Source organism: Anarrhichthys ocellatus, unplaced genomic scaffold (assembly GCF_004355925.1).
Source record: "Anarrhichthys ocellatus isolate YVR2014 unplaced genomic scaffold, GSC_Weel_1.0 scaffold49, whole genome shotgun sequence".
Lineage (NCBI taxonomy): Eukaryota > Metazoa > Chordata > Actinopteri > Perciformes > Anarhichadidae > Anarrhichthys > Anarrhichthys ocellatus.
In genome coordinates, this window is record NW_022280079.1 from 2,163,459 (window position 1) to 2,191,384 (window position 27,926).

The following is a 27,926-nucleotide window of genomic DNA, read 5'->3' on the forward strand; positions in this document are numbered from 1 at the left end:
GCCAGTCAAGTTCTTCTACACCAAACCGCATGGGAGCTTTTATCACGCCACAAACGCAGAATCTCACTTTTCTTTCATAATGCACGGTGGTTTCCAGGAAGCTCCGCCATTATCAGCCACTCCTGTCCTTCGCCACCGTGTTTCCCACACTGAAATCCGATCCCTCATTTCTCCACAAAACTGGCAGAGCACTGTCCTGTTGGCTGCCTCCTCCCACACACATACACACCGCCTCACTGGTGAGCGGCCATGCCAAATAAACTTTGACTGAGTGAGCTCAGACAGAGACAACAAACTGCGGTCGAACGTCGTCTCAAACAAGCAGTGTAAATAAAGCTCACTGAAGCAGCCAATAGGATGCTAACAGTGCGATAGTGGGAAGACGTCTCTGAATTGATTCCCAAATGGGGACTCAACAGTGACTTGCACAACAATTACTTAAAAAACCCAAGACAGGGCCCTGATGTGATGTTTGTTTTCATTGTCCAACTGATAAATGGTATTTGTTTGGTATTTGTTTGGTATTTGGTGGGGTTAACTCAGGCTGGTCCTCATGGGAAGCATCATAACAGAGTCACTGTCAGCAGGAGCTGCTGTACAGTGTACACTCTGTTGATGTAACATGAGGTTCACTAGGGGGCAGCAATCATTAGACTACAGCACTGATGGAATAAACCTGACCCAGTGAGAAGAGGTTGGCCGATTCACTCCAAAATACCCACGACAGGAAGAACAGCTCATGCATTAACACAGACATTACAGTGACTTTAAGAGAGATGCAATTTTTGTCCATCAGTTCTGGCTGTGTCACTTCTTTGTGTGAGGAGGGAGGAAGAAGTGGAGTGTGTGCTCCTATAAGGCGTGGTCTATTTTGCTAGAATCACGGCTAAATAATCCAATATGATCGGAAAATCTTGCTGAAATGTGAGACGTATCGATGCAAACCGTGGCTGTCAATAATCAGCAGGGAGCAAGAGACAGCCCAGGACAGTAAGGATGCAGGGAATGTAACATTCTTCTATCATGGGCCATGCACTGCTTAAGTGGAGACCTGAGCAAACATGCTGTTTTCAGCCGGATCAGGAGGGAAAAAACATGCACTTTGGATAAAGTGTTCTTTAGACACATGATTTTCTCAAAAACAGGAGAAAAGCAGAGGTTCTTCTCCCATAGGACCCATGAGTCCTCCTCAAACCTGCAGGTGTTGGATGTTTGTATATGAAGTCCTTCAGCTCAGCCACTTCAGATGGCGTCGCTTCTGCTGGGATGATTCATGTGTTTTGAATAATAAACCTCCGTTCAGAGCCGGGAAACTTCGGCATCAAGCTGTTGTTGATGTGCCTTTTTCGCATTGACCCCCCAAAACACATTAAAGCACCAATTTCGACACATGTTGAAAGCTGGTTCCCACAAAAGTTAAAGGGTTGGTTCACTCAAATTGGAAAATAAAAAAGCAGTGGTATCTAGCCAAGCAGATCATTCGGGTGTTACACTGGCTAATAGAATTTAATTTGTGGTGAAATTTACATTCATAATATTCAGCAGCAAGATGTCTTTATAGAAACAGGGGCACAAGCTATGAACAGTTTACTTAACTCAAGGTTTACTTACTAGCTTTTCCAGGAGCTTTCAACTGCATCCCACCTTAGTGAATGGACTGGTCATCAGCACATACTTATACTGTACCTCGAAGTTTCCATATCGACTTTTTAACTGCTGTTTTATGGTCAAGAGAAGGCTGTCATCAGGTCTTATCTCAGACAAATTCCAACAGCACAACAGCAACTTTTTAAAAACTAAATTCCATTCACCTCCATTGTGCATAAATATTGCAAAACCTGGACAAATAAAGCCAGAACTATCCGCATTGGCCATTTAAAACTACTACGTAACTAAAACTAGTTACGATTATTTTACAAGATAAGTCTGCTGACATTCTATATTTCACTTATCACACACTCAACAAATCTCATGAGTAGCCCACAACCATCAATCTAGTATATTGCGTGTATATATAAAGCCTGATAAATATTCTTCCTTGGCATCATAGAACTATTGTTTTCCAAAAATGACAGTGCTCAGGTGTTTTGGGAAAATACCAAGCCATTTTGTATTATTTTTTAATGAAACTATATACTACTTCTGTGCTAGCCATGGTTTAGCCATAACGAACACTATGTTCGAACATAAGGTGGCTCATAAGTGTACCTGGTACCAGAACACCTTAGGCCGGAGATCAATAATCGACTTTGTAATCGTATCATTTGATTTGCGGCCGTATGTCTTGGACACTCGGGTGAAGAGAGGAGCAGAGCTGTCAACTGATCACCACCTGGTGGTGAGTTGGATCAGATGGCAGGGGAACCGGTTGGAAAGACCCGGCAAGCCCAAACGTGTAGTGAGGGTGAACTGGGAACGTCTGGTGGAGGACCCTGTCCGGGAGGTCTTTAACTCCCACCTCCGGAAGAACTTCTCACACATCCCGAGGGAGGTTGGGGACACGGAATCCGAATGGACCATGTTCAAAGCATCTATTGTGGACGCGGCCGCTAGGAGCTGTGGCCGGAAGGTCATCGGTGCCTGTAGTGGCGGCAACCCGAGAACCCGGTGGTGGACACCGGAGGTGAGGGAAGCCGTCAAGCTGAAGAAGGAGACCTTCAAGGCCTGGTTGGCCCAGGGGTCTCCTGAAGCAGCTGACAGGTACCAGCAGGCAAGAAGGGCTGCAGCTGCGGTGGTCGCGAATGCTAAAACTCGGGCATGGGAGGAGTTCGGGGAGGCCATGGAGAAGGACTTTCGGTTGGCCTCAAGGAGGTTCTGGCAAACAATCCGACGGCTCAGGAAGGGAAAGCAGGGCTTACCCCAGGCTGTTCTCAGCAGGGGGGGGGAACTGCTAACCCGGACGGTGGACATCGTCGGGCAGTGGAAAGAGCACTTTGAGGAACTCCTAAACCCGACCAACATGTCCTCTGCAGAGGAGGCAGCGCCTGAGGACCTAGGGGGAGGCTCACCCTGGCAGAGGTCACTGAGGTAGTTAAATAAGCTCCTTGGTGGCAAGGCGCCTGGGGTGGATGAGATCCGCCCTGAGATGCTGAAAGCGCTGGACATAGTTGGGCTGTCCTGGCTGACACGCCTCTTCAATGTCGCATGGGGGTCGGGATCAGTGCCCATGGAATGGCAGACCGGGGTGGTGGTTCCCATCTTCAAAAAGGGGGACCGGAGAGTGTGCTCGAATTACCGGGGTATCACACTACTCAGCCTCCCGGGGAAGGCTTATGCCAGGGTGCTGGAAAGGAGGCTCCGACCGCTTGTCGAACCTCGGATTCAAGAGGAGCAGTGCGGATTCCGTCCCGGCCGTGGAACAGTGGACCAGCTCTTTACCCTCGCAAGACTACTGGAGGGGTTCTGGGAGTTTGCCCAACCAGTCTACATGTGCTTTGTGGACTTGGAGAAGGCTTTCGACCGGGTCCCTCGGGGGTTCTTGTGGGGGGTGCTGCGGGAGTATGGGGTGCTGGACCCGTTACAACGGGCGATCCGGTCTCTGTACGACTGCAGTAGGAGCTGTGTCTGCATTCTCGGTAATAAGTCAGACACGTTCCCAGTGGATGTTGGCCTCCGCCAGGGCTGCCCTTTGTCACCGGTCCTGTTCGTGACTTTCATGGACAGGATATCTAGGCGCAGCCTCGGGGCGGAGAACGTCAGGTTCGGGGGTCTCGGGATCGCCTCTCTGCTGTTTGCAGATGATGTGGTCCTGTTAGCCTCCTCGGATCATGACCTCCAGCATTCACTGGGGCAGTTTGCAGCCGAGTGTGAAGCGGCAGGGATGAGAGTTAGCACCTCCAAATCTGAGGCCATGGTTCTCTGCCGGAAACCGGTGGATTGCTCCCTCCAGGTGGGGACGGAGTGCCTACCTCAAGCGAAGGAGTTTAAGTATCTCGGGGTCTTGTTCACGAGTGAGGGTAAGATGGAGCGGGAGATCGACAGGCGGATCGGTGCGCTGCACCGGACCGTCTTGGTGAAGAGGGAGCTGAGCCGGAAGGCAAAGCTCTCAATTTACCACTCGGTCTACGTTCCTACCCTCACCTATGGTCACGAACTCTGGGTCGTGACCGAAAGGACAAGGTTGCGGCTACAAGCGGCCGAAATGAGCTTCCTCCGTAGGGTGGCCGGGCTCAGCCTTAGAGATAGGGTAAGGAGCTCGGTCATCAGGAGGGAGCTTGGAGTCGAGCCGCTACTCCTTCGCGTCGAAAGGAGTCAGCTGAGGTGGTTCGGGCATCTAATTAGGATGCCTCCTGGACGCCTCCCACTGGAGGTTTTCCAGGCACGTCCAACTGGGAAGACCCAGAACACGCTGGAGAGATTACATCTCCCAGCTGGCCTGGGAACGCCTCGGGATCCCCCAGAATGAGCTGGAACATGTTGCCGGTGAGAGGGAGGTCTGGGTCAGCCTGCTTGGCCTGCTGCCACCGCGACCCGACCCCGGATAAGCGGAGGAAAATGGATGGATGGATGGATGGATGAAACTATATAATTATATACAAGATTGGGAGAATTTCCACTGCCTCTCAAAGTCTCTCAACATGGCGACAGGTAAATGCATTGAAGAAATCAACAACTGGATGTACCAGAATTTTCTTCAACTAAACAAAGATAAAACAGAAGTAATTGTTTTTGGTACCAAGGACAAACGATTGAAACCACTCAGCTTCAATCACTGATGTTAAAAACCACAAACCAAGCCAGAAATCTAGGTGTAGTTATGGATTCAGACCTCAACCTGAACAGCCTCATCAAGACTATTACAAAATCAGCCTCCTATCACCTGAAGAATATATCAAGGATTAGAGGAAAAACTTGTCCACGCATTTATCTTCAGCAGACTGGACTACTGTAACGGTGTGATTACAGGTCTCTGTAAAAAGTCAGTCAGAAAGCTGCAGCTGATTCAGAACGCTGCAGCTCGAGTCCTCACTCAGACCAGGAGGGTGGATCACATCCCTCCAGTTCTGAGGTCTTTGCACTGGCTTCCTGTCAAACAAAGACTTGACTTTAAAATCCTGCTGTTGGTTTATAAAGCACTGAATGGTTTAGGGCCAAAACACATCTCTGATCTGCTGCTACCTTATGAACCATCCCGACCCCTTAGGTCGTCTGGGACCGGTCTACTTTCTGTTCCCAGAGTCAGAACTAAACATGGAGAAGCAGCGTTCAGTTTTTCTGCTCCACATATCTGGAACAAAGTCCCAGAAAGCTGCAGGTCTGCTGAGACCCTCAGCTCCTTTAAATCAAGATTGAAGACTTTTCTTTTTGCTGCTGCCTTTAATTGAACCAGATTCAATCAATTATTAATCAATTTCCTGCATTTCTGCATTTTACTACTGTATTTTATTTGTTACACTGCTTTTTAGTGTTTTAATGACTGGTTTTAATGTTTCTTAATTGTTTTTAAATCTCCCTTTTTGCCTTGTGTTTTGATGCTTTTAATGGTTTTATGTGAAGCACTTTGAATTGCCTTGTTGTTGAAATGTGCTATACAAATAAACTTGCCTTGCCTTGCCTTACGACTGAGCCGGCGGCTAGCAGCTAGCAGTGCTCACAGCAACAATGGCAACAGTGCTGACAGGGCTAAGAGTGTTTACCTGGGGGAACCAGAGAGTGGCGACGTCCCTTTGAAATGATCTTGTCCGTGGTGTCTACTTGTTGTGGATGTGGCTAGCAGGTAGCTGGTTGAGGCCAGACTGGTGGCTGCAGTGCAGAAAGTTCACACCATCATCAGCAACCAGCAGCTTATCATTCAAATGCTGATGCAGAGAGTGCATGCACAGCGCATGCATAGCAACAAGCAACACACCTTCTGCCTTAAATGCATGTAAGAGTTCGCTTTTCTGTGGTCGGCGTTGGCCTTTTATCAATCCTAATGAGACAAGCGCTTTATTTGCAGTGTTTACGCAACCTTTAAAGCAGGCTATGTCCCAGTCTCACCCGTTCAAAGATTCACATTAACAAAGACAAGACAGAGAACGCCGCACAATCAAGCAAAGGTCCGCCTGCTCTTTGATCACTTGACTACGTCCCGGAAACTTGACAAAGATGGAGCCTCTTTTTACAACCGCTCTGTGCCGCGTTGGCTCGCTCCACAGAGTAAGCTCTCATGTTCGCTAATTGCCGCCTAAAACAAAAGTAAAAGCAATTGAGAGATCAAACCCGACAGGCTGCCTGTGTTCAGAGCCCAGCGGGTACTGATTCACTGAGCCAGAGAACACTTACATAAACGGGTCAGAATCGGCAAAGAAGTGACCTGCTTCCACTGCAACGTCTGAGTGATCAGCTGTCTGTGTTGGGAAATACATCACGAATCATTGCGTCATCGCAGCCATATCAATAGGTGCCACTGCAGTGCAGGCTGTGCTGTGAGATGCAACATTCAATATGAATAAATCCGCAGTAACTCTAGTCAGCAAGGTCAGAACCACATCATCATGTTTCATTTTTTAAGAATACAAAAACAAAGGTAACATGACCTAAATTGGCTCATGAGGGATTCTTTCAATGCATCCAAACCTGGATTAGTGTGTCACCGGCAGGTCAAGCCGCGGCACGAACTCTGATGGTGTTATAACGACTGAGGCACGACATGAGACGATCAAAGGAAGGCCTGAGCAGAGCCGAGCTGCGAGACGACAGCAGAGGGGGCGAGATGTTGGCAACTATCACTGACAGATCTGTCTGAGCGAATATCACTCACGCAGCGCTTCACATTACCAGCAGGGATTTGTGACATTTAATGCTTTTGAGGAATTAAATCACTTTGTTTTTCGCTCTGACTGTCAATTCTCAGATTTAGCCCTCGTTTGATCTTTAAAAGACAAACAGAATCGCAATGTCGTTCTGAAGATACTTCCAGAATCCTCAACAACTGTTCTAACCATGCTAAGGATTTTGTTTTTAACCCATTTCCTAAGCTGCAGCTCTGCAGGTAGCCGACGACTTGACATGTCCATTGTAAAATCTTAAATAAAAAATTTTATTTACCAATATTACCCAAAACATTCATGTTGTATAAATTGATACCCTGGGTTTGCTGTATTTCCTAATCCAAACAAAGATGGTCGCGGGAAATAATGTCCTTGAACAATTTGTACAGCAGTGAACCAAAATGAAACATTTCATTATCAGCTATCGTTAGGGCTTTTCACGCTGCACTAGCCTTAGGCCAAGTGAGTTGTTAGCCTGGGGCTAAGGGAGCTGTTAGCTCTAGCATTTACCCAGGGCTAGAATAAGTACAGTGTGAATCATAAAGCCCTGGGTTTAGAATAACCCTGGGTTAAAAATCTGTGTGAAAAGGGGCTAAATTATCCAGGGTCACTCAGGGCTATGGGTTGCTAGCTGGGCTAAGAATGTGTGTAGCATGAATGTAAATATGGATGTTTGCATACTTTTCATTGTTCCTTATTGTCATACAGAAGAACATCAATTTGTGAGCAATTGGACATACATGTAATTTCTTGTGAAATAGGTTAAAACATCTTTCTTATCATGTTACAGACGCGATATTTTGTTCATCCAGATGGTTGTCTGTCTATTCTAAATAGAAAAACATGTCTTCACATCTACACTGCATGTTCAGTTTTCTGTGGCAGGCCTACTGATGTTTATTTAGATGAGGCCCATGATTTTATGCATCAGCAAGACGACAAATAACAAACATCACATCCTTGAATTCCTCATGGAGACTCTGGCTCTGTTTATTGTCTCTCTTGCCCACGGATGCGCAGCTTCTCTGAGACCAGGAGAGGTGCCCACTCGTCCAACTGTCAGCAACCTGCTCGACATGCTGTCTTGGAAATTGATGTTGCGTAACCGCATTTAAGGCAGGATCAGGTGTATCACTATTGTGTTGCTACAGCAGTCAATTGAGTTAGAAAGGAAGGAGGGAGCTTGTACACAGTGAAAAATAAATCCTCTCTAATGAGATGGAATAAGCTGCATAGGATTCATCTGAGTCATTAAAGTGAGTTGTGAAGAAACATGTTCAGACCTGCGACATATGTGCCTTATTTCCACTGTAACAGGTTTTCAAAACACAACCGACTGCGATAGAGAGTCCCGGTTTGGTAAAAGAGCATGAATGCTATTTTAAAGGCAACTTCTGCTCCCCGGTGAATCATGTATGTTATGTATATAATAGTCTGTTTCCTACCAGGGAGCTTCTAAGTCAGCGGTGACAACAGCAATAAACTGTGCGTAAGCGTTCAGTTCAGAGGAAATGTGTCAATGGTAAATAGGTGTGACTTGACGAAGAGTTCGGGGGATTCTGCGAGGATTCCTGGGTTTCCCTCTATCTGTCGTACACACTTGGCTGAGGGCAACGATAAGAGATATGGGAGGGCTTGGTCAGGAAAACTGTTCTAGAAATTCATGCAAATTGGGCTTTTTTTTCCTGAGAATGCGCATGGGAGATTATGATAGCGTGAAGCACTTTGTGCTGAGCACAATACAATTACAGTGACCTTAGCATTCCTGATCTATCAGCCACATTCCTGTGGGGACTTGCTCAATTATGACTTCAAAATGGACCTTTCATGTATTTTATGCCATTTTAACACTCGCTATGTATACCTTCTAGCATTGCTAATGGCACCTCTAATGTGTTGCTTAATGGTTCATTTACGGTGATCTTATGATGCCACTAAAATATTTCTGTAATACTCCTGTGACTTGGTCTCTAAAGTGGTTCCGTGGTGCTCAGCACTATTTTTACATTAAACTTGAGGTACTTTATGGCAGGTATGAGGTAAATATTAGGTATATATTATATTTCAGTTTCCATTAGGCACGGGTGTTAGTATCACTTCTTCTACATTTTATTTGTTTAAGTTGTTGTCTGTATTTTTACTCTTGTATTTTGTTGTTGTATTTTACTTTTTCTATTTTACTTGAATTCTTTGTACCTTTATTTACCTTATTGCTATTGTATATTATTTTGCCATGGTGTCAGTATTATTTATTTTACACTTAATCATTTTTATTCTATTGTTCATACATTATGCTATTCTTCTGTTGTGATCTTTAATAAAACTCTGGCTCAAGAATTTCCTTCGGAATTAATAAAATATATCTTATCTTATCTTTTTTCTGTGATATGGCTCTCTATTAGATGAGCCTATTAAATATGGCTCTATTAAATAGCATCTAACAAGTTCAAGTGTATATGTAGAGCCTTACTTTGTAAGTGTTTCCAGCGTTTCCCAACCACGTAAATGCAGGATATTCCGAGCATTAAAGATAATGACGTTACAGCAGCACCTTTGCCCACCGGCACTTGAGGCAGTGAACTCCGCCCACTCGGTAGCTATTTAAACCCTCAATGTCACCAGGCGCTCAGCTTCACACTGGAGAACTTGATCTTGACCAGCACGTTTGGATTCATAGAGGGGAAAATTAAAGTCACATTCTGAGTAGCAACTACCAAGAAGGTAAGGCTTCTCTTTACTTTTTGTTATGAGTAGGTTTATTCATAAAAAAATTAGTTTGCAAAAGTATCTGCATAATGGGTTGAGTTTTTTCATTTTTGGACATTTTCAGGAGAACTTAAAGTCTTCATCTGGTGTATATCTTTTTTTTTCTTTTTCTGATGTTGTGAAAAAAGAAGCAGAGGTTGTGATGAGGAATCCAATGAGGGGTGTTTTTTAGTGCAGATAGTATAAGTGAAGGTTCTAAATGATGCAATGGGGGTGATTTCATGAGGCGCACTTTCACCGGCTCTCTGTTCTGTTACTCTTGTGTGTGAGCTGCAGGTTCATTGGCCATTTATTACGTCTGCTTTCCTCCAAAGGTTTCATCTACATTACCCACGGCCAAACTTGGATATTTAAACCTCATATCAACCATTTTTGGAACTTTTTTCTTTTTTGCCTAATTATTTGATCCCCCTTTTTATTTTATCCCCCCCACACCTTTGGGATTCAACCCTCGCCCGGTCCGTGCGGTCGTCTCCTCCTTCCCAGAGAGGGTGTAGAGTTAACGTTGGCCCGGAGATGCAGTCCCTTCTCCCGCTTGCTGTGTATTGCATCAGCCTGGTTTCCCTCCAGCAGCCGCTGGTTCAGGCGGCAAAGGAGGAACCCGACAGCTACAGGTAAGACACCCGGTATTTTTGGGGGGTTACTACTGTATTCACCATAAAAACCCGCTCCGCGCTTCTGATTGGCTGAATAGGACTGTTTAACATACGCGATAAACGCACCTGGAGCCGCATCACAGTTCATTTGAGTATTCTTGCGCCACTTGGCATTAATAGACACTTTCTTGCCAATTTGACCTGTATGGTTTGGGGTGAAAGCCCAGTATTGTACCATTACTACATGTAAATTAGCTACAATGGCGTTATTAGCTTTTAATGATGTGTTGGGCATCATTTTGTTGTATGGCAGTAGCCTTTAATCTGTAAATACGTCAGTTAGCTATAAAACTGTCACTATTTTAAGCTAACGTATCCTTTTTCATCAGGCCAACGTTAATTCCCGTAGTTTTTCCACTGGACCATGGTATTGTTTGAATACGCAGACATTAGAACTGAACACAAGACGTGGCGTTGTCATTCCTCAAACTCTCACTTTTTCCTCTAACATGTCGTTTTAGGTAATTTTTTTTGTTCACTTCATCCAGTCAATTAATGCTAATAAATCACACTGTGTGTTCAAAGTGAAAGTGCTGCGTTGTTGTGTCGGACAGATAGAGGATAGTGTGGAGTGCAAGGGCAAAGGCTCTCTCATGATATAATAAAACACGTTCAGTCTCCTTGAGAAAAGCCCCGCTGGGGAGCAGGCTGTGGAATAAGTGACAGTGTTAGGCATAAGTATTTAAAACATTAAGAAAAAACAGAATTACATATATACGGTATATGATTGTGTTTAGTCTTATGGTAGGCCTGGCCATCACTCTTCCTATTAGTAAAGTACAAAGTAGACTAAAGTGTGAAATAACTGCAGGTTAGAACTTGAGATGAAATTGGGCTTTAATCTTACATCTGACTGGGACGGTGAATATGCCACGTCAGTAATCTGTATTCTATGTCTTTTTTCTCAACATTTTCAATGATTCTCTCTTCTCTTCCTCCTCCACCTCTCGATCTCAATGAGTAACTGTTTATAGAGGTTTGGTTTGGTTTAATCTCCCCCGTGATTCTGTGAGGAAAACTGTTACTTCTGAGGTGGGAAAAGTAGGTCGTCCCGCAGCCCAGGCCAGAAATACCAGCATGGACTTTTGTAAAAGGATCTTGTTCGGTGCTGAGTGGCACCTGTACTTTTCCACGTCTTAAGTGGCAGCCCAACACACACACAGTACACTCTGCCTCTCTGAGGGCGTGATGGAGGCCTGCCAGCGATGCAATACGCCTGTGCAGTTGCATTGTTGAGGAGCAGCCAGGAATGGGGATGAGTTGGTGTGTGAATGCCCCCTTCTGGTGGATTTTGGATCCACATCTGCTGGCTTAAAACCAGCACTGAGAGGGGTGTGATGAGGGGGGGGGACAAAGGCAAGCTTGGGGCCCCTGTAGGCCTAACTTGACCATTTTCTGAAATCCGTCTTGTCTATGCAGCACCTTCAAGTTGTGTGTGAGCAAAGTAAATGTTTACTGATAAAGACATTGGTCTCATTGATCTACAGCTGAAACATGCGTGGAGCATTATCAGTAGCTTGATAACACATTAATAAAGGCATATGTTTAATATAACGTGGCAGGAGGAGAGGTTTGTCAGTAAGAAAATGTATTCCAAATTGATATTAATCTTGTAATAATCTTAATCTTATGAATCGTATTTCTTCTCTCTTAAGTGCTATGCTTATCTTCTGTGGATCCCTCACTCACACCATGATTTGCAATCATTACGTGTTCTACATCAAAATGATCCACATTCAGTGAATAACAAGCAAGGCTCTTAAATAAAGCACTTAACATCTAATACTGATAAGATAACTATGTAGCTGTCTATGTAGATCTGGGAGTGTCATTTTCCTCTTGCATGTGTGTGTGTGTGTGTGTGTGTGTGTGTGTGTGTGTTCAATTTGTGAACACCTGCTGCTAATCAAAATAAAGGCAAGCGTGGCTCCTGTATCCGCTCTCTGTTCGTGTTGCGCTACACCTGCCCAGCACCCTGATCCCCCATCATTCCCTCCCCTGTTTGAAACTGTCATCATCAGCATGGATCATTGCCGCGGTTTCATATCTCTCAGTCCGAGAGGAACTGATGCAGCAGTTGAGTGGGATTCATATGTAAAAAATGGATTAGTCGTTTAATTGGCAAATGGCAAATACTTCTAGTATTATATTATAATACTAGACTTCTTATAGATTGATAAATTACAAATAAATCCTATTACAGAAACCCCATCACTTCAAATCACGTCCCTGAAGCTGATTGCTGTGTTGTTGGGCACGTACACTAACTGAGGGCCTGTGGTTGGGTAGTGCAATTTTTATAGGACCTTTAGCACTATAACTGATCACAGTCTATACCAAGATATATCACTCTGACAACACAGTGAGAGATCTCCCTCCCCCGTCACTTCTGCTTCACAAGCCTCCCCTTTTTTCTCACTTTGCACATCTCCCATAAATGTCCTGTCTGGCTTTTATTAGGACAGTAAATTCTCCCTCTTCTCTTGACCACAGAGCACACCCTGTTCTGTTACCATCACATGCTGACAGCATGATTACAACAGACATGATGACGACTGCTTTTCTTTTCTCCTGTTGGACACTGATACTATGTCTGAGCTCAGATGTCTGTCATTCCTTTCCTAATTCCATCTTTGTGTATGCATTGTCCCTATGTGTCCTGATAAGGACACAACAAAGTCCCAGTGAGACGCTGTAACAATGCCTGATGGGCATTTTTTTCCAAACAAGGACAAATTGCATGTTCCTTGGGATGACAGTCATTGCATGCCCTTCATTGTCGTTATACATAACGTCTAGAGTTTTTTTTCTTGTAAGGGAAAATAGCCGGTGTCTGCAGCCAAACAAGTTAAATATGGCTTTAGCAGCGAAGCGGCTTTACAGTGCAGATTCCAGAAGTGGGAAGCGGATCATTGCTCCGAGACGAAGGACATGTAAAGCTGATTTGCGGTGAAGCTTTTGTTACATAGACCTAGTCTGCTTCTGCTCCGTCTGGACCAGGGAACACTATGATAAATTGGTCTGTGTGTATGTGTCGTGGCCGCAGGTTTGTTCGAACTTTGTCAAGGCCAAATAAAGACATGTTTTCCCCCACAAAGGATTTGCTAAATAATTAACTCATTCTTGTAAATGTGGATTTAAGAGGCGTGGGGTCCTACGTAGATACTCTCAACGTAATATTTACCTGAGAAACAGACTGATTTCATCTCCCACATCTCCTTCCTGCCTTGTTGATGTTTGTTGAATCGCTCTGCACATGCAGTTGGCTTGGGGTATGCGCTTTGATTTGCTATCTATATTCTGACATGTTTACACCTTATCAAGAAACAACAAGAACATTACTCACTCTTTTTTATCGTGTATACATTCTCAGAAAACCATTTTCTTGCTCGCAGAATGATTGAAACCAGGATTGCCTCTGCTCTAAATCAGGTCAAGAGAGGCCTCTTCTCCTATGTCTTGTAAACAGGAATTTTGGCTTGGACAACTTAGATATACAGTATGTACAGTATAAACATCGTATGGCTCCATGGGGGTCAATTTAACCAAATACAGGCTGAAGTTGCGGAGGGTGAAAGCTGCGACCAAGCAGGCACAGAATTCCACTGTGGACTAATAGCTAAGACCTAAATTCCACCCTCCGCATCCTTAAAGAGCAGGTTTCCGCTCCACACAGAAAGCCACACCGCTGTGGAGGCATGAATGCATATGTGAACTACACAGCATATAGTATAAGAGTACAAGCTTATAGTGGGAGTGTGGATCAAAAGGCTTAAGAAACAAAGGCGGCTTCTGAGAGGAGAGGAAGGATGTATAGTTTTTACCTTGGCATCTTGCATCCATGCAATTTGCTGACTGTATGATCAATATGCAGTTTTGCTTGCATAAAGTAGTAAATCCCATACCACTCAGGAGGTTATGAAAGCAAGTTCTCACCAACAAGTAGAAACACTGTTTTGTGTGAAATAAATCACCTCTCCTTTCCATTTTTGTCCTGCTTCTTGCAAATAACAATCTCCCCAATGTTACCTATTGGGATATTAGCAATGAATGTGCTAAGTTTCTTGCTGATTAAGACCGCACTTTGGGAGCTTCAGCCTCTAAGCTGCATGGTACTAGAGTTGGGGTTGAGGAGGGCTTTTTCTTTGCAGGCTTTTTGTTAGGGTTGGATTTATGATTAAGGAGCCAGTTTCCCTTAGCAAAAGTCCTTGGATGGTGAAATGGCTCCCTCCACACGTTTCCAGTGTTGGAATTGGGGTGGGGGGCTGTTTCCGACTAGTCCCATAACTTCCTAAAACCGTTAATCTGATGTTCATGCTTCACACAGTGGTTGGCCAGCCTGCCTTCAAGTGTGGCTGTTCGGAACACTTTTGACACTTCCAACATACGTAAGACAACACTTCGTACACAACAAAAAAAATGTTTTCTAGCAGAACCCTGCCCTTAGGGGTAGGGAGGGCTTACCTTCTGTCAGGGTAGGGTTGGGGTCAGTGGTAGGAAGGGCTTACTCTCTGCAGGGAGGGCTCGGCAGCTGAGGCTTTCTATCAACATGAGTCAGCGATGCTGTGAGGTTAATACAAAAGAAAAACCAAACAAGGCAGCACAAAGGGATTTGGCTGAAGCAATAAGCTACAGTCAGAAGGAATTTTAGTTTTAAGACCTTAAACTAAGACCATGCAAGGTGTTGGTGGAACAATTAAAGTCAAAGTAGCTTGGATATCTTTGATCGCCTGCCAATCACGGAGATCTCTATTAGTATGGAGTTATGGGACTAGGCTCCTAATAGCCAAATTGGCCTGTCTTGTGAGATCAAATGTGACAGAGTGAAAGAGTTATCTAAGATTCCTTGAATTTCTGGAAGAAAAAGCAGGGCAGTCCACAGTCTTTTTGAGGGAGATGTAACTGTAGCTTAGCCTTGCCCTTCATTACACATACTACACAGCTATTAACATAAAATATCATTTAAGTTTGCTTGTAGAGAACTACTTACAAGTATTTATGTGATAAATATTTGAATTAAACTGAAATCCATTAGACTTCAAGTGAAATGAGCAAGAAAACTGTTGCATTGCAAGACCTCCAGAGACCAATCACTTAAGAAAGAGAAACACATTTAACCTAAAGAGCAAAACTGATCTGCCTCCTATATCCTTATTCTTCCAGGAAGTATTCTCCGCTGTAATTGTTGTAGCACAGTCATGGGGTCCCTGTGGCCGTCTGCCAGCCATTGCAGATGTACTTATGAGCCAACTTGTTTTTGGCGAATTGGAGTTGATTAAGTCACAGACTTGCAAAGTCCAATCTTGTGTGAGGGTTCCAGGGTTTGTGTTAGATTGTTTGAGTTGTTAGGGAGACCGAGCATCATCTCATAGTTGAGTCATTGAGTTTAAGATGTTCAGATAATAATAATAATAATAATAATAATAAAATTTATTTATAGAGCGCTTTTCACAGACAATCACAAAGTGCTTAACAGGGCAGAAATTTAAAAGCATAAAAAACACAATGTGACCCTAGGGTCAATAAGTTACATACACAGAGAAAAAATTAAAATTAAAATTAAAACATATTTTAAGAGCAGGTCTAGGACATGGGTTTTTACTCAAACGACAGCCTAAAAAGGTGGGTTTTGAGCTGTTTTTTGAAAGTATTCACAGAATCTGCGAGGCGTAGAGTAGCAGGCAGAGCATTCCAGAGCCTCGGCGCCACTGCCTCAAAGGCTCGGTCACCACGGGTCTTAAATCGTGTGCGTGGAACAGACAGACGACATGTCAATTAGCTAAGTGCACCACATTTACCGGGTACTCTACAGGTCAATGCATTGGTGTCATGGATAACAAAGGGACAGCTTTTCTCACTTTACAATCTCTCTACCATAGACTGTATAGAAGAAGTGGACGTAGTCACCGTGACATCACCAAATGCTTTGTAGACTGCCATTTTAAAGCCTCGAGTTTATCAGTTTGGCCATTGGCATTTAGGTTTTTGGCTGTCGCCATCTTGTATTTTTGCAACAAGAGGTGACATGAGTGACCAAAATCTAAGAATTTGCTTGCAACCAGAGGAGTCGCCCGCTGATGGCCATTAGAAAGAATGCAACTTTCCCCATTGACTTCACTTTTCAGACCAGAAGGTTGCTGCCTGTTTTCTACAGGGTTTTCAACTTATACCCTCCGCGAACAAACTGGATTACCAACAGGGCAAAGTGAGCAACTGCCACGTAGTTCAGAACCTCTGGGGCCCAAGGGCTCCAGGTTTGTTGTGTGGTCATATATTTCATTCCAAATACTGTTGTTAATATTGTATGCACCACTAAAGCACCATATAACTGAAAAGAAAGGGGCCGCTACCTATAAAGAGACAAATACAGGGGCCCTCAGGTAACTTTTAAGACCGGGGCCTCTTATAAAGTGATATGAAGGGATAAAGTGTTGCTAACTCTAACTTTTGACTTACAGGATCTACAATACATAAAAGAAGATTAGGCTACAGTTCTGTCTTGTATTAAGTAAAGTCAGAATATGAATTTGGTGCAGGGCCAACACGGCTGTTTGTGAATAGCTTTCATGTGCAGTCAAATGCAACATTCCCTCTGCAGGCCAGGTGGGTGTAACTTGGTGATGTGGCACCATGGCACACCAAGCCTCTTCTGGAAATAGTGTTAGCCTCCGTCTGTGGCCTAGCATTGCGCAACTATTTATTCAGCCACTGCCGCTGTTGCACAGCAGGTCACCTCCAGACTACCAGACCTGCCAACAGTGAGCCAGCAGCTGAACTTTCTAAATAAATCAGAGGCTTCACATATCCTCAAGGAATCCCAAACCCACCACACCACTGACTTTAAGAAAACCCTTCTGCTATGATGTCTCACACCTAAACCTCTCACCATGAAATAACACAAGTCAGCATTTCACAAGTGGAACACATTTTTCATATTTAGATCAACCCTGGCTTCTACCTCTCTGAAAATGGAAAAAATAGCAACAAACCTGACGCAGTGGAAGATTTTTCCCTTTGACTCAGAAAAGCAAACAGCAGATATATTTGCTCTGATGCTGTATTTGAACCTCATTACAATCCATTGCTACCATTTAACATTTTCATCCTTATTCATCCACTGCTATAGCAGCATTTTCCTATTTACTTCGCCTGACTTTCAGCAGTGGTGATGGGGTAACACTCAGGGGCTTGAGTCACGCTGTGCTGTGCAAACACAGCGGTGACAGTTCAGTGAAGAGCACCAGGGTCAAGTTGTGAGAAGAGGCTGTCTTTGTCAAACATTGAACAGATGGCGAGTTGGTGGGCGCTGTGTTTGCTGAACGGCCCATACTCGCGGGTCCACCGTGCTGCAGAACCTAGTTTTTGTCAAGGGTCTGTTTACACAAGCTACATAAAAACAACACATTCTTTTCCATTTAGCTCCAGATAAGTGATAGTTGGGGTTTTATTCGGCCAGGTTTTAGGTGTTTTGAGAACTCTTTGAAATTTCTGTCTGTACACCAACATTTGAACAATTCACAAGCACCTTATCTTTCTTTCTGGGAACAAGATTTTAATGTTCTCCTCTGGAGCCCATCAGGAAATCATGGCAGGCCAGGCTAAATCTCCCATAGTTACCATTCCCTGAAACCCAGCTGAGCATTAAAGTACGAGATTTTGATTGTATAATGTAATAAGCGAGGCAGACTTAGAGCACCTGTTGTTTTTGGCAACATGTGAAAACAAAGCCATTAACTTTCACATTATACATTAAGAGATGAGCATGGTGTCCACGTGGATGGGTGACTGTGCAGAGAGACATGCTGTGTTCAGAGAGCAGGCAAAAATGATTTCTTTATCAAAGTCGCTTTATACGGCTAATCGGATTTCTGGAGAATTACCTGTGCCCTTACAACAATAGTTGTTAGTTAGTAACAATGCTGGCAAGTGCATTTGTTTAAAAACCCACCATCATTCTATCCCCGTTCTATCCATAGCGGCAAAAATAATGAACCACCTTAGCTATGAATGTTCAACATTTGAGCTCAAAGCAATGATGTGCCTAAGTACACAGCTGCAAGCATGGCTGTAGACATGAGGAATTAACCCTTTCGCCTCTCAAACGCAGACTGGCCGATAGTAGCGTAGCATCAGCCAGCTGTGACCAGGGTCCGACAACGATCTGAACTCTGCTCCATAGACTCTCATGCAATGGTTTCAGCTTCTCTTCATGTTCAGGCTGGTTTAGTGGATTGGAAGCTGGTCATCGTTAAACGTTGTGTAACCGTGATGCTCGTTACCCGGAGAGGTTGGAAGGAGATATACATTTCTAAAACGTCACGTTTCTATGTAAAAACCTGTGGAGCTAACATCGGCAGAACTAGCGTTAGCACTTTGTTACTACACTAGCTACTGCAGGTATACTAAATGTATACACAATGCTGCTTTTGCTTTTTAATGACTTTAACAGTGACTAAAGACCTACCCGGCTCTACGGGAACAGTGATGTTCCTTCATTTCATTGCCTTCTGTCTTGATCACCAGGTGATGTGGTGGTTCACTTTGATCTATAGGCTTTAGCTTCTATTTTTATCTTTTTTCATCGTTTATTCTGAAATTAGATACGATTTTTTCAAGGAGTACAGTTAGTGACAGTGTGGGCTCCATGGTAGCTCTGACAGCTTGGCTTGGCTTAGCAAAAGATCAATTGAGCCCCCCTCCTCCCGCATATTGAAACTTGTTAGAATATGAATAATATCCACCCAGCTCCAGGACAAATTTTCACCTAATTTCTGTCTTCTCCTCAGGCTGGACCTCCTCAACAAGCTCATAGACCAGAGAGAGGATAAAAGCTCAGTGTCAGGAAGCCAGACTGACATCGTCGTCCCCTCCTCAGCCCCTAGCCGATCCCCAAAATTGCTTCCCGGTTTCCTGAGACACCAACCAGCTTCAGGAATGAGAGCAGCCTCGCCAGGCCTGGCGTGGGCACGTCCCGTTGGTACCTCACAGATCGAGCTGAGGGCGCCAAGAGCTCGTCGCCATGCCCACTCTGGATCACGTAATGGTCACCACTATCCCCAACATGCCCAACTGATGAGAGTGGGTTGCGTCCTTGGAACCTGCCAAGTGCAGAACCTCAGCCATAGGCTCTATCAACTCATTGGCCAGAGCGGCAGAGAAGACTCGTCCCCCATCAACCCCAGGAGCCCCCATAGTTATGGATGAGTTAGTTGATACCCCCAAACACGAGTCTATCTATATCTCCATTTATTTATCTTTTAATGTATTACTGGTATTCTTTGCATTAGAGTTTGATGTAGTCCATAACTTCTGTTTATCTATCTCAAAATGACAATTATACTTCCCATAAAAGACTGTCATGGCTCTCTACTTTTTCTGCTGATTGATGGATTTGAAGATTCAAATTCAAGATCATGACCGACTGAATCACTTTTAAAACCCCCAATTTGAGTTCTCCAACCATCCTGAGAACTTTTGCCTTTTTAAGGACGTTCAAATCTCATCAAAGTATTTTTGGTTCTCCCTTCTGAACGCTCAAAAGAAGGTCTCACTTTGACGTCCTAATCCTGTTAATATTAGAATGAAGGCTTGGCCTCAACACCATCCAGTGACCTGGTCCTGTCTGCCAACTGACCTCTCTGGCGGTGGTTATTCCGCAGCTCATTGATCAAACACTTAAGCCCCTAATGTGGATTTCAACCTGCACTCAGAGCCGGGGCCCTGTCAAAACCAATGTATTCCCAGAGACCCCGTAAATGACCCAACAAACCCTTTTACCTCTCTTTTTTGTGCCCTCTCTTTTTGTCAACATTGCAATTCCCAGGTCTTTTCACAACTGGATATAGAATTACAATATGAACACTGACAACCCTAGAATATTCCACGAGCGTTGAGTTGAACGGGGAATTCGTCACTCAGCAGGAGCTTTGTGTTTCAGGACCAGAGTTTACAGTCGAAACCAGCCACAGCACTTGGGTTACACCCGAGTTGAAGAGCATTCTGAGTCAGGACTTGACCACATAAACTCCACAATGAACATGAGAAAAAAGAGGTTGAGCATCCAGTGCCTTGGACAGAATCAACACAGAAACTCTCGTCCCAAAGGATCAGTTTCAGTGTTGCATTATAGTAGCCAGTTGGTCAGCACAGTAGGGGGTAAAGTGAGCCTTGGAGCCACCACTGCTGGCATTTTCCCCGCCGGAGGCAGGGTCTGAAATATTAGCTTTTTCACGTGATTCATAAGTTCCCCTTGCAAGTCAGGACTTTGGGTTGACAGTTTAATAAAACTGACCTAATCACTTCAGGCATATATACAGCCACAACAGGGGGGGGGCTCAGTTTCCCATGGTCTGCAAACTTAATGCTAATACATAACTATAAAGAGCAAGTCATGTGAAGTTCACATCGCCTTGAAGTTCGCATATATTGAAGGTCAGCTTCTCCAAAAGAATATAAAATCCCTGTACTTTGCAGCATATTTTGGGTGATTTTCCAGAGTAACATGGATTCTTATTCTGCAAAGAAATGTTGCTGCTGAGCTCTTTTGAATGCCATTTTTTAGTGCTGTGACAAAATCCCATTCCCCTCCATTTGTATTGGGGAGAAGGTAGAGATCTCTAAAAGTGAGTCCAACAGTGATGTTGCAGAAAGGTGGAGAAATACAGGTCAACTCTTCCTACATTTCCTACAGGCAATACTTGACAAGACAGGGCACCCTTGTTGTTCACATGTAGTATGTTAAAGGGTTAAAACTAACCCCTGAGACGACTGTTACATTGCGGGTTTCTTATGGGACACCACAGCGACCAAAATGTTCAGTGTGCCCAATTTCAAAAATACATGCCCTGACATTTTCCTCCTCTCTATGTACGCTCCGGCTCTGAAATGGTGGGTGGGCGATGGACTGAGAAAAACTGAGGTCAAGCGCTACTCATTAAGCGTGCTTAAATTTGACAGGCCTTAAAGAAATGCAACCATATGTATAAAAGGCACATTTTTTGGCGAGAAATGTAATTATATGACATATTTCCATGCTTTTGAAAAGCTTTTATTCCAAGACTGTACTATATGGCAGCTTGGTCCTAACCTGCAGAGTGATTGGTAGTAGGAATACAGTCATTTAGATGATCACATAGTATTTTACCCTTTGTTATATAATTTCACAAACATGAAAATTGTCTATTCCTTAAGAGCATTAGTTTAAACTCACCAAATACCTGGCAATACTTGACAAACCGAACGACTTTACATGTGACCTACATCATATAATAATGTGTCCTTTTATATCTTAATCTGTGTCTTCTGATTGTACTTGGGTGTCTTTCTTTTTACATTTAGTTGTCTTCTCTCCTCCGTCTGTAATCGTGGAGGTCACAGGGTAATAATCTGTGGTTCCTTGGTCTTAAATCTAATCTGTTCAAAGGCTTGCTGAGGTCAAACATGCCATTCTCTCTGCTGTAACCGAGCTAATCAATGTCTCGTGACGGATCATTAAAAGGCTTTTCAAACGCTGAAAAATCCTGGTGGACCTCTCTGCTTTTTAATAGTGTTCTATTTCACACACACACGTGACGTGTGCGTGCGTATGTGTTGAGCTGCTTGTACGTAGCCTATCAGGACACTTATCTCCTGTGTTTGAACTGTGCTCTGGACCATTTTGCTCCCAGTCTTGTTTTTTTGTCTTTTTTTACATAGTATGTCTCTGTGACGTCAGGCATTGCGTCACGTCCAGTTGTGGTGAGCAAACTGTGCACGACCGCGAATACCTCCCCGTAAAAACACCTCTTTTGTTTCATGGCTCTGTGTTGCAAAGAGGAATGAGTGTAGAATGTCTTTGTTAGTTTTGTAAGATAGTGTCGATCCAGGTCGATCTCGGTAGCTTTCTCTCTGCTGATTTCCTCCTTTAGGGTCACAGGAAAGCACTTTTAATGCAAACGCATGTGTCGATAGTTTCCCTGAAAGTCCCCCATTGTGATGAACTTGTGAAAGTTGGACACGGTTCCTCTTGTAAATGTTGCATTCGAGATTGTCTGCGAATGTGTGTCGAAGATGTCAGTGCACTCCGTGTGGCGTCATGATGATTGTGAACGTCGCGTGCGCCTGTGAATGAACATAAATATATATATATATATATATATATATATTCAGCCAAACTATTTAAAGAAAGTAATGTATTTAAGTTATCTTTGTATGTTAATATCTGTATGTCACCAAAGACTATTTATCTCACTTAAACGTGACCGTATGGTAGGAAATGAAACTGTAGTTGAAATGTTACTGTTTGTCAATGTCCTTCACTCTGTAAAATAAAGAACTCTACTAACTACTGTAATGTGATGGAGTATGATTCCTAAAAGACATACATAATATAATCACATGAGGCTGTGAAATACTCTTAAATGCACCAAAAGGTTCTAAATGCTCACAAAAATATATGTGATTCAGTATATATTTTAAAAGACTCTCTAATCGATTCCACCCTCCTCCCCGCTACTGTGTCCTTGACCAACCTGTTCTGAGACAATAACCCCAAAGAAGTCAATCATTACAAGTCACTGCATGACACATCTAACAAATGTAATGGGGGGCAAGGGGGACAATGTGAATGAAATATTGGGAAATGCATGATCGGGGCATCAGCAGCCACGTTGGCGGTAAAGGTCGTGTGACTGGACGAGGTTAATGAGTGATGGGAGGTTTGGTCGACAGCAGACAGGCCATTGGTTCATGTCACATGAGGTAAAGGACAAGAGAGGGAGGACAAGGGAACAGGAAATATTCAAAAGTTGATGTATCTCATTTATTTTCTTTATCATTAATATTTATACAAGTTTTGTCATTTAACATACAACCCATGTGTACCATCCATACACAGAATGAAACCGGTACAATGCCATTTTCACTCAAATTCAACCTGATGTACAGTGTTTTGGATATCTTGCCTGTAATTTGACATGAAATCCCATGGGTTTCACTTTGTACTGTGAGGTATGCCTTGTAAAAAAGAAAAAGGGCCAAAGGTTTAGCAGGAGGAAGTTAATACATGGAGAAGGAAGTTGTCATTTTTGTGATCCAGTAATACTAAGCTGTCTGTGTTGGTGGACAGTGTTGAGAAAGTTTTTAATTACTCGTGTTTTACGCTTTACTATTAGTGATTAACAAAGATATTGCATTACTTTATATAACTACAGCAAAAGTAATTAGTGACATGAGTCGTTACTTTACTTAGGTGACACAGCACAGCTCTGTCAAAGTTGCCTTTGAACAAGTCAAAGCCTCTACAACATGTCATATACTCTGTGTGGAAAAAGAAAATAAGACGTTGCGGTTTAACAAGCAGCCAACCTACATTTTGAAAGGTGCAAGGTTAACATCCATCCTCACACATCCATCCTCACACAGCATTAGCAGCTAAAGAGCCATATATCTATTTACATTTTATGGAAGTGCAATTCTAAAAAACTGGAGTATCCCCAACTGAGAGGAGATGGAAGTTATATCTGAAGGGCACCCTCAAGATAGATTTTAAGGTCCTTCTCTAGTTTTATAAAACTACTAATACCCATTCCTTCCCTGTCTGTATAAGCCGTCAACGTCTTTCTGTTATCGCTTTACTCTTTGGTTTTTATCACTGTGTAAATAACGAATACTAAAAGTCAACCAGAAGGAATCATGTCATACCGTCCCGCCTGCGGCTGATGTATGTCAGCCAGCAGAAACTGTGTCACGCAGGCTTTAGGCTTTTGATTGACTCTCTTGGAGTCACATTTAATGAGAGACTAAAGTATTCATGTCAATTTCTAGGCCAGAAAAACAGCTAACATACTCCAAGTGGTAAGAAAAAAAAAGCTGATAAATCATCTTGAGAGTCAAGAGCACAGTTACCATGCTAACCAATAACTGAATAGTTAGTGATTTCTAGCCCACTGAAAACTCACAGATCGGGTTCATGTTGATCATAAAAACAAAGAGAAATACCCAACAACATTTCACACATGACGGATCTGCACAAACCTTTGGAGCAGCACAATGTTCCACAGCATCCAGAGCAATGCAATCCTGCAGTGTAACTCAGAGATCCCACACTAACAAAAGTGGACGAAGAGACACACAGAGAGGGAAAGTAAGGACGAGCTCGGCGGCTACACCTCGCTAGTGCAAGTTGGGAGCTCTTTATCTTTCTGAAAAGCTCCACGACATTTTCCAGTTGATGGACGCTGCACACAAAATCCATCCAGGTCATTGTCTGCTCTTGTCCAAATGAAGGGATGTGCACTGTTCTAATTCTTACTTCATAGTGTACACATAGGCTGCTGTATTTATATAAATATCAGTTTTGCTGTATACAAGAAGTGAATGTGAATTAGCATTTCAGTAAAATAAAAATACAGTAGATGAAGGGCATGTTCATTATCAATTAATCTGCAGATTAATATTTGTATTATTCTCCAGAGATTGACTCATCGTTTGATCTATAAAACAGTGAAAAAAATGCCCATCACAATATCCAAGAACACAAGGTGACGTCAATATATGTCTTGTCTTGTACATCTAAAAAGCAAGCAACACTGTCTGCAGTTCACTTTTGCTGGTGGCGCTGCATTACAACTAAACTCTTCTTCACTTCCTTGGAGCCAACGAGCAATACGTGGTTCTTGACAACGCTGCAAGCAGCACTTCCGGGGTCCAAGCTATCGGCCTGCTCCGAAAGGCCACGCGTTCTGAACGGCCACATGCTCCGCATGGGTAAGCCTTCCAACAACACCGCAAGCAGCAATACCGAGCAGTCAGCTGAATTAGGGCTGGAAATGAGGGTTTGTTGAGTGGAATTTGTGGGCCATACAGCAAAAAACAATTAGCAACAAAAAGAATCACCTAAAGAGCCTCTGAGTTGGGTGATAATTCTCAGCGGCTCCATAATGGTGCTTGGAGGACTCGGAGGAAACCAGATGATGTCAGTCTGTTTTTATCAATTTCTTCCATTGGGTCATATGGGCCAATGGGCCTATTTATTCTGTCTTTCCTAAAAAGACTGATCAGCCATGAATAGTCGTTCTCTATTAACGGAAAGAACAACCAGGCTATACCAGATTCACACGAGAAACTTTCCAATCATGTGAGTTTGGTAAACAGACAGAAGGCAGACACCGTCCTCACCTCATGCACCTTTCCGCGGAACCCTCCGGATCCGCACTGACCCCCTTTCACTGTCATAACATTTACGACTCAGGGCCAAGCTTCATGTAACTAACACTAAATATACTGTATCTCCAACACACGGCCAGGCACATACTTTGGACTGAAACACATGGTAAGGTCAGATGCTCATGTGTAGTTGACATTGTTGGAATGCAGCTGATTGTCATATTGAGAGTGACTCACAATAAGTGAAACTAAAACATAAAAAACATACCCGGCCAATCTCGGTGCTGAAGATGAAATTGATATTGATCTTTGCTATGGCTATTCACATAGCTCTCGCAAATGTCACAGATATATTTACCTTCATCTGAAACTAAAGGTATACTCTACGTAATCGTTCACCCCCTGCTGATCTATTCAGTATGTTTCAAACACTAATAGTTTCTACACACAATAGCTAAATACATTACTCTGGGTTAGAGTTACTCGAGTAATAGGATTCATGGAACCTGTCTGACGGATAAGCCTATGGGGGCAAGTGACTATATCTCTGGGGTTAGGGGTGTAACCAGCATATCCAGTTCAGGACTTCCTTTTCCGTTGTTTGTTACAGTCTGATTAGCAACTTGAGATACAAGTCTGGAGTTAGGAGACATTACAGTCATTTATTTTATCCAAAGCAACTTACAATTCAGATTCTATCACATTGCTATACCGTAGGCACAACTACAGGATCAATTTTGGGGTTAAGTGTCCTTGCTCAAGGACACATCGACATGCTCCCCGGAGCCGGGGATCGAACCGTCCTTCAATCCTCTGATTGAAGGACGGCCCTGCTCTCCACTTAACCACAGTCACCCGTGTACAACCAGCTTGTTCCACAAGTAGCCAGTTGACAAGCTAATTTTAAACCAATAATGAAGCCAAATCATCGTCAGACGATAGCCGGTGGGTTCCAAGTTTGTATTTGGGCCAATGCGTTCCACGTCTATTGCTCTTCACATGGACTGTTTACCTGCATTCAACCAAAGCTTGCTCGAACGTGATTGTTCAATACTACTCGGACTGCAAACGGATCTTGTCCCTACAGATTCTGCATATGAATGCAGATTGCAGAATTAGCTATTTTGCCATTCATTGGCAATACGAGGATTGTTTTGGAGCATTCAGATCAACGGATACTTTTCCATGCACACTGACACCTCTTTGTCTCGACAATGAGCTGCCATTGGGATCCAGTAATTGCTACGAATCCAGGCTAACCACAGCTGCCGTCTTCTGCAAAAGGAGCGACTTTTCACAGCCAGAAGACCGACGGTGAGAGTTTGATTCTCTAGAGATAAAGTTTGAATACTGACAAAGCCATGTTGGCTTGAAGTCCTTAATGTGGGCAGAAGAAAACTCTAAAATTTGTACATCTTAAGATATATAGAAACCTGTTATCTTAAGAGATATTATAATGCGTCATGACCACATTTTTACATTTATTATGTTGCCTAAAAAAGTATGATCCAAATGGATAAGACTGTAGCTTGTACGGTTTGATACATTGTCTGTACAAAAGTATCAGTGAGCTGCCCCAGTGTAGATATACAGAACAGTGAGCACAGCGGTTATCTGTTAGCTGACAACAGTTTGGGCTGTAACACTGAGATAACCCAGAAGTAGATAATGAAGGCCTTGGTTTCAAGGCCTTTGGGTTGCTTTGCTGCTTCTCAGCTATATAAACATCAGATCCCTGTCAAACCGAAGCTCTGGCTGTTAGATTCGATAGGGCTGAGTGTTTACACCAGTGGTGGGCCATCAGGGCAAGGCCTTCTCTGCTGGCCTAAACAGAATCACAAAGTTATAGCTATTTTATAATTTAATAATTTTTCACAAATACACTACATGTATTATATATTTTTCCCCATTAGCTTATTTTCTCATTGCACAGCTCCTGTCTTCCTCTGTTGCTCTGCTTCCAGCACAGCTTGTTTTAAGGAGAGCTTTTATCCAATCAGATTCAGCCTCTATGTCTCTATGTAAGGAGAGAGGTCCGATGCCCTCTAGGTAGACTTTGCAGTTTAAGTGAATGGGGACGATATTGTTGATTGTCATAGTCTTCAACCAATCAGATCTTTAGTTTGACATGTTGGGCGTATTCTTTGATGTGCCGGTGGTACCGAGGTAGCCTGCTAAGTATATCAGCATTAACGTGCGCTGTGATTGGTCAGTGGGCCAGCGTGACTTTTGTCAAACAGAAAGCTAGCTAGCAGATCTTAGTGTTTAGTAAGAGTTCAGGTTGAAACATATGTAAGAGAAGTTATGACATTTTTAGCGTTTTGCTTGGTGTAGATTCTTGTTTTTTTACCTAACTGTGTTTTTTAACACTGAATGGCTGAAGGAGGAGGAGAAATGGATTTAGGAGTTACTGACTTTGTTAACAAAGAAAGGAGGATGGACTTTGTCTTTAAGTGAAGGCAGCTTTGGTAAGTTCACTGCTTTAGTTTTTTTTACATCTGCAGTAGCGTTTGTCTGTCGTGTAGTTTTTATGAGTAATATGAATGGCTCGTGCTCTAGCGCTGCAGTGTTGCTGGATTGATTTGTTGCTTTGTTGTCGTATAAATAT

General features: G+C 43.4%; 1 protein-coding gene across 2 annotated transcripts; it reads left to right on the top strand.

Annotated features, from left to right (window-relative positions):
- Positions 1-9,391: 9,391 nt before the first annotated feature.
- adm2a (adrenomedullin 2a) lies at positions 9,392-22,488 on the top strand. 2 transcript variants are annotated; one of them, XM_031869915.1, is made up of 3 exons: positions 9,392-9,473; positions 9,833-10,132; positions 18,961-22,488. In XM_031869915.1, the coding sequence occupies exons 2-3, from the start codon at positions 10,035-10,037 to the stop codon at positions 19,376-19,378; spliced, it is 516 nt and encodes a 171-aa protein (XP_031725775.1). In that variant the 5' UTR covers positions 9,392-9,473; positions 9,833-10,034; the 3' UTR covers positions 19,379-22,488. The 2 variants fall into 2 exon arrangements, with proteins under 2 accessions (XP_031725775.1, XP_031725776.1); XM_031869916.1 differs by having other exon boundaries at positions 9,396-9,473; positions 10,005-10,132.
- Positions 22,489-27,926: the final 5,438 nt, after the last annotated feature.

Bases quoted from the DNA above. Each gene is read 5' to 3' on its own strand.
- adm2a (XM_031869915.1), top strand. From the start codon at position 10,035: ATGCAGTCCCTTCTCCCGCTTGCTGTGTATTGCATCAGCCTGGTTTCC. The intron at 10,133-18,960 runs GTAAGACACCCG...TCTTCTCCTCAG, and splicing joins GAGGAACCCGACAGCTACAG to GCTGGACCTCCTCAACAAGC.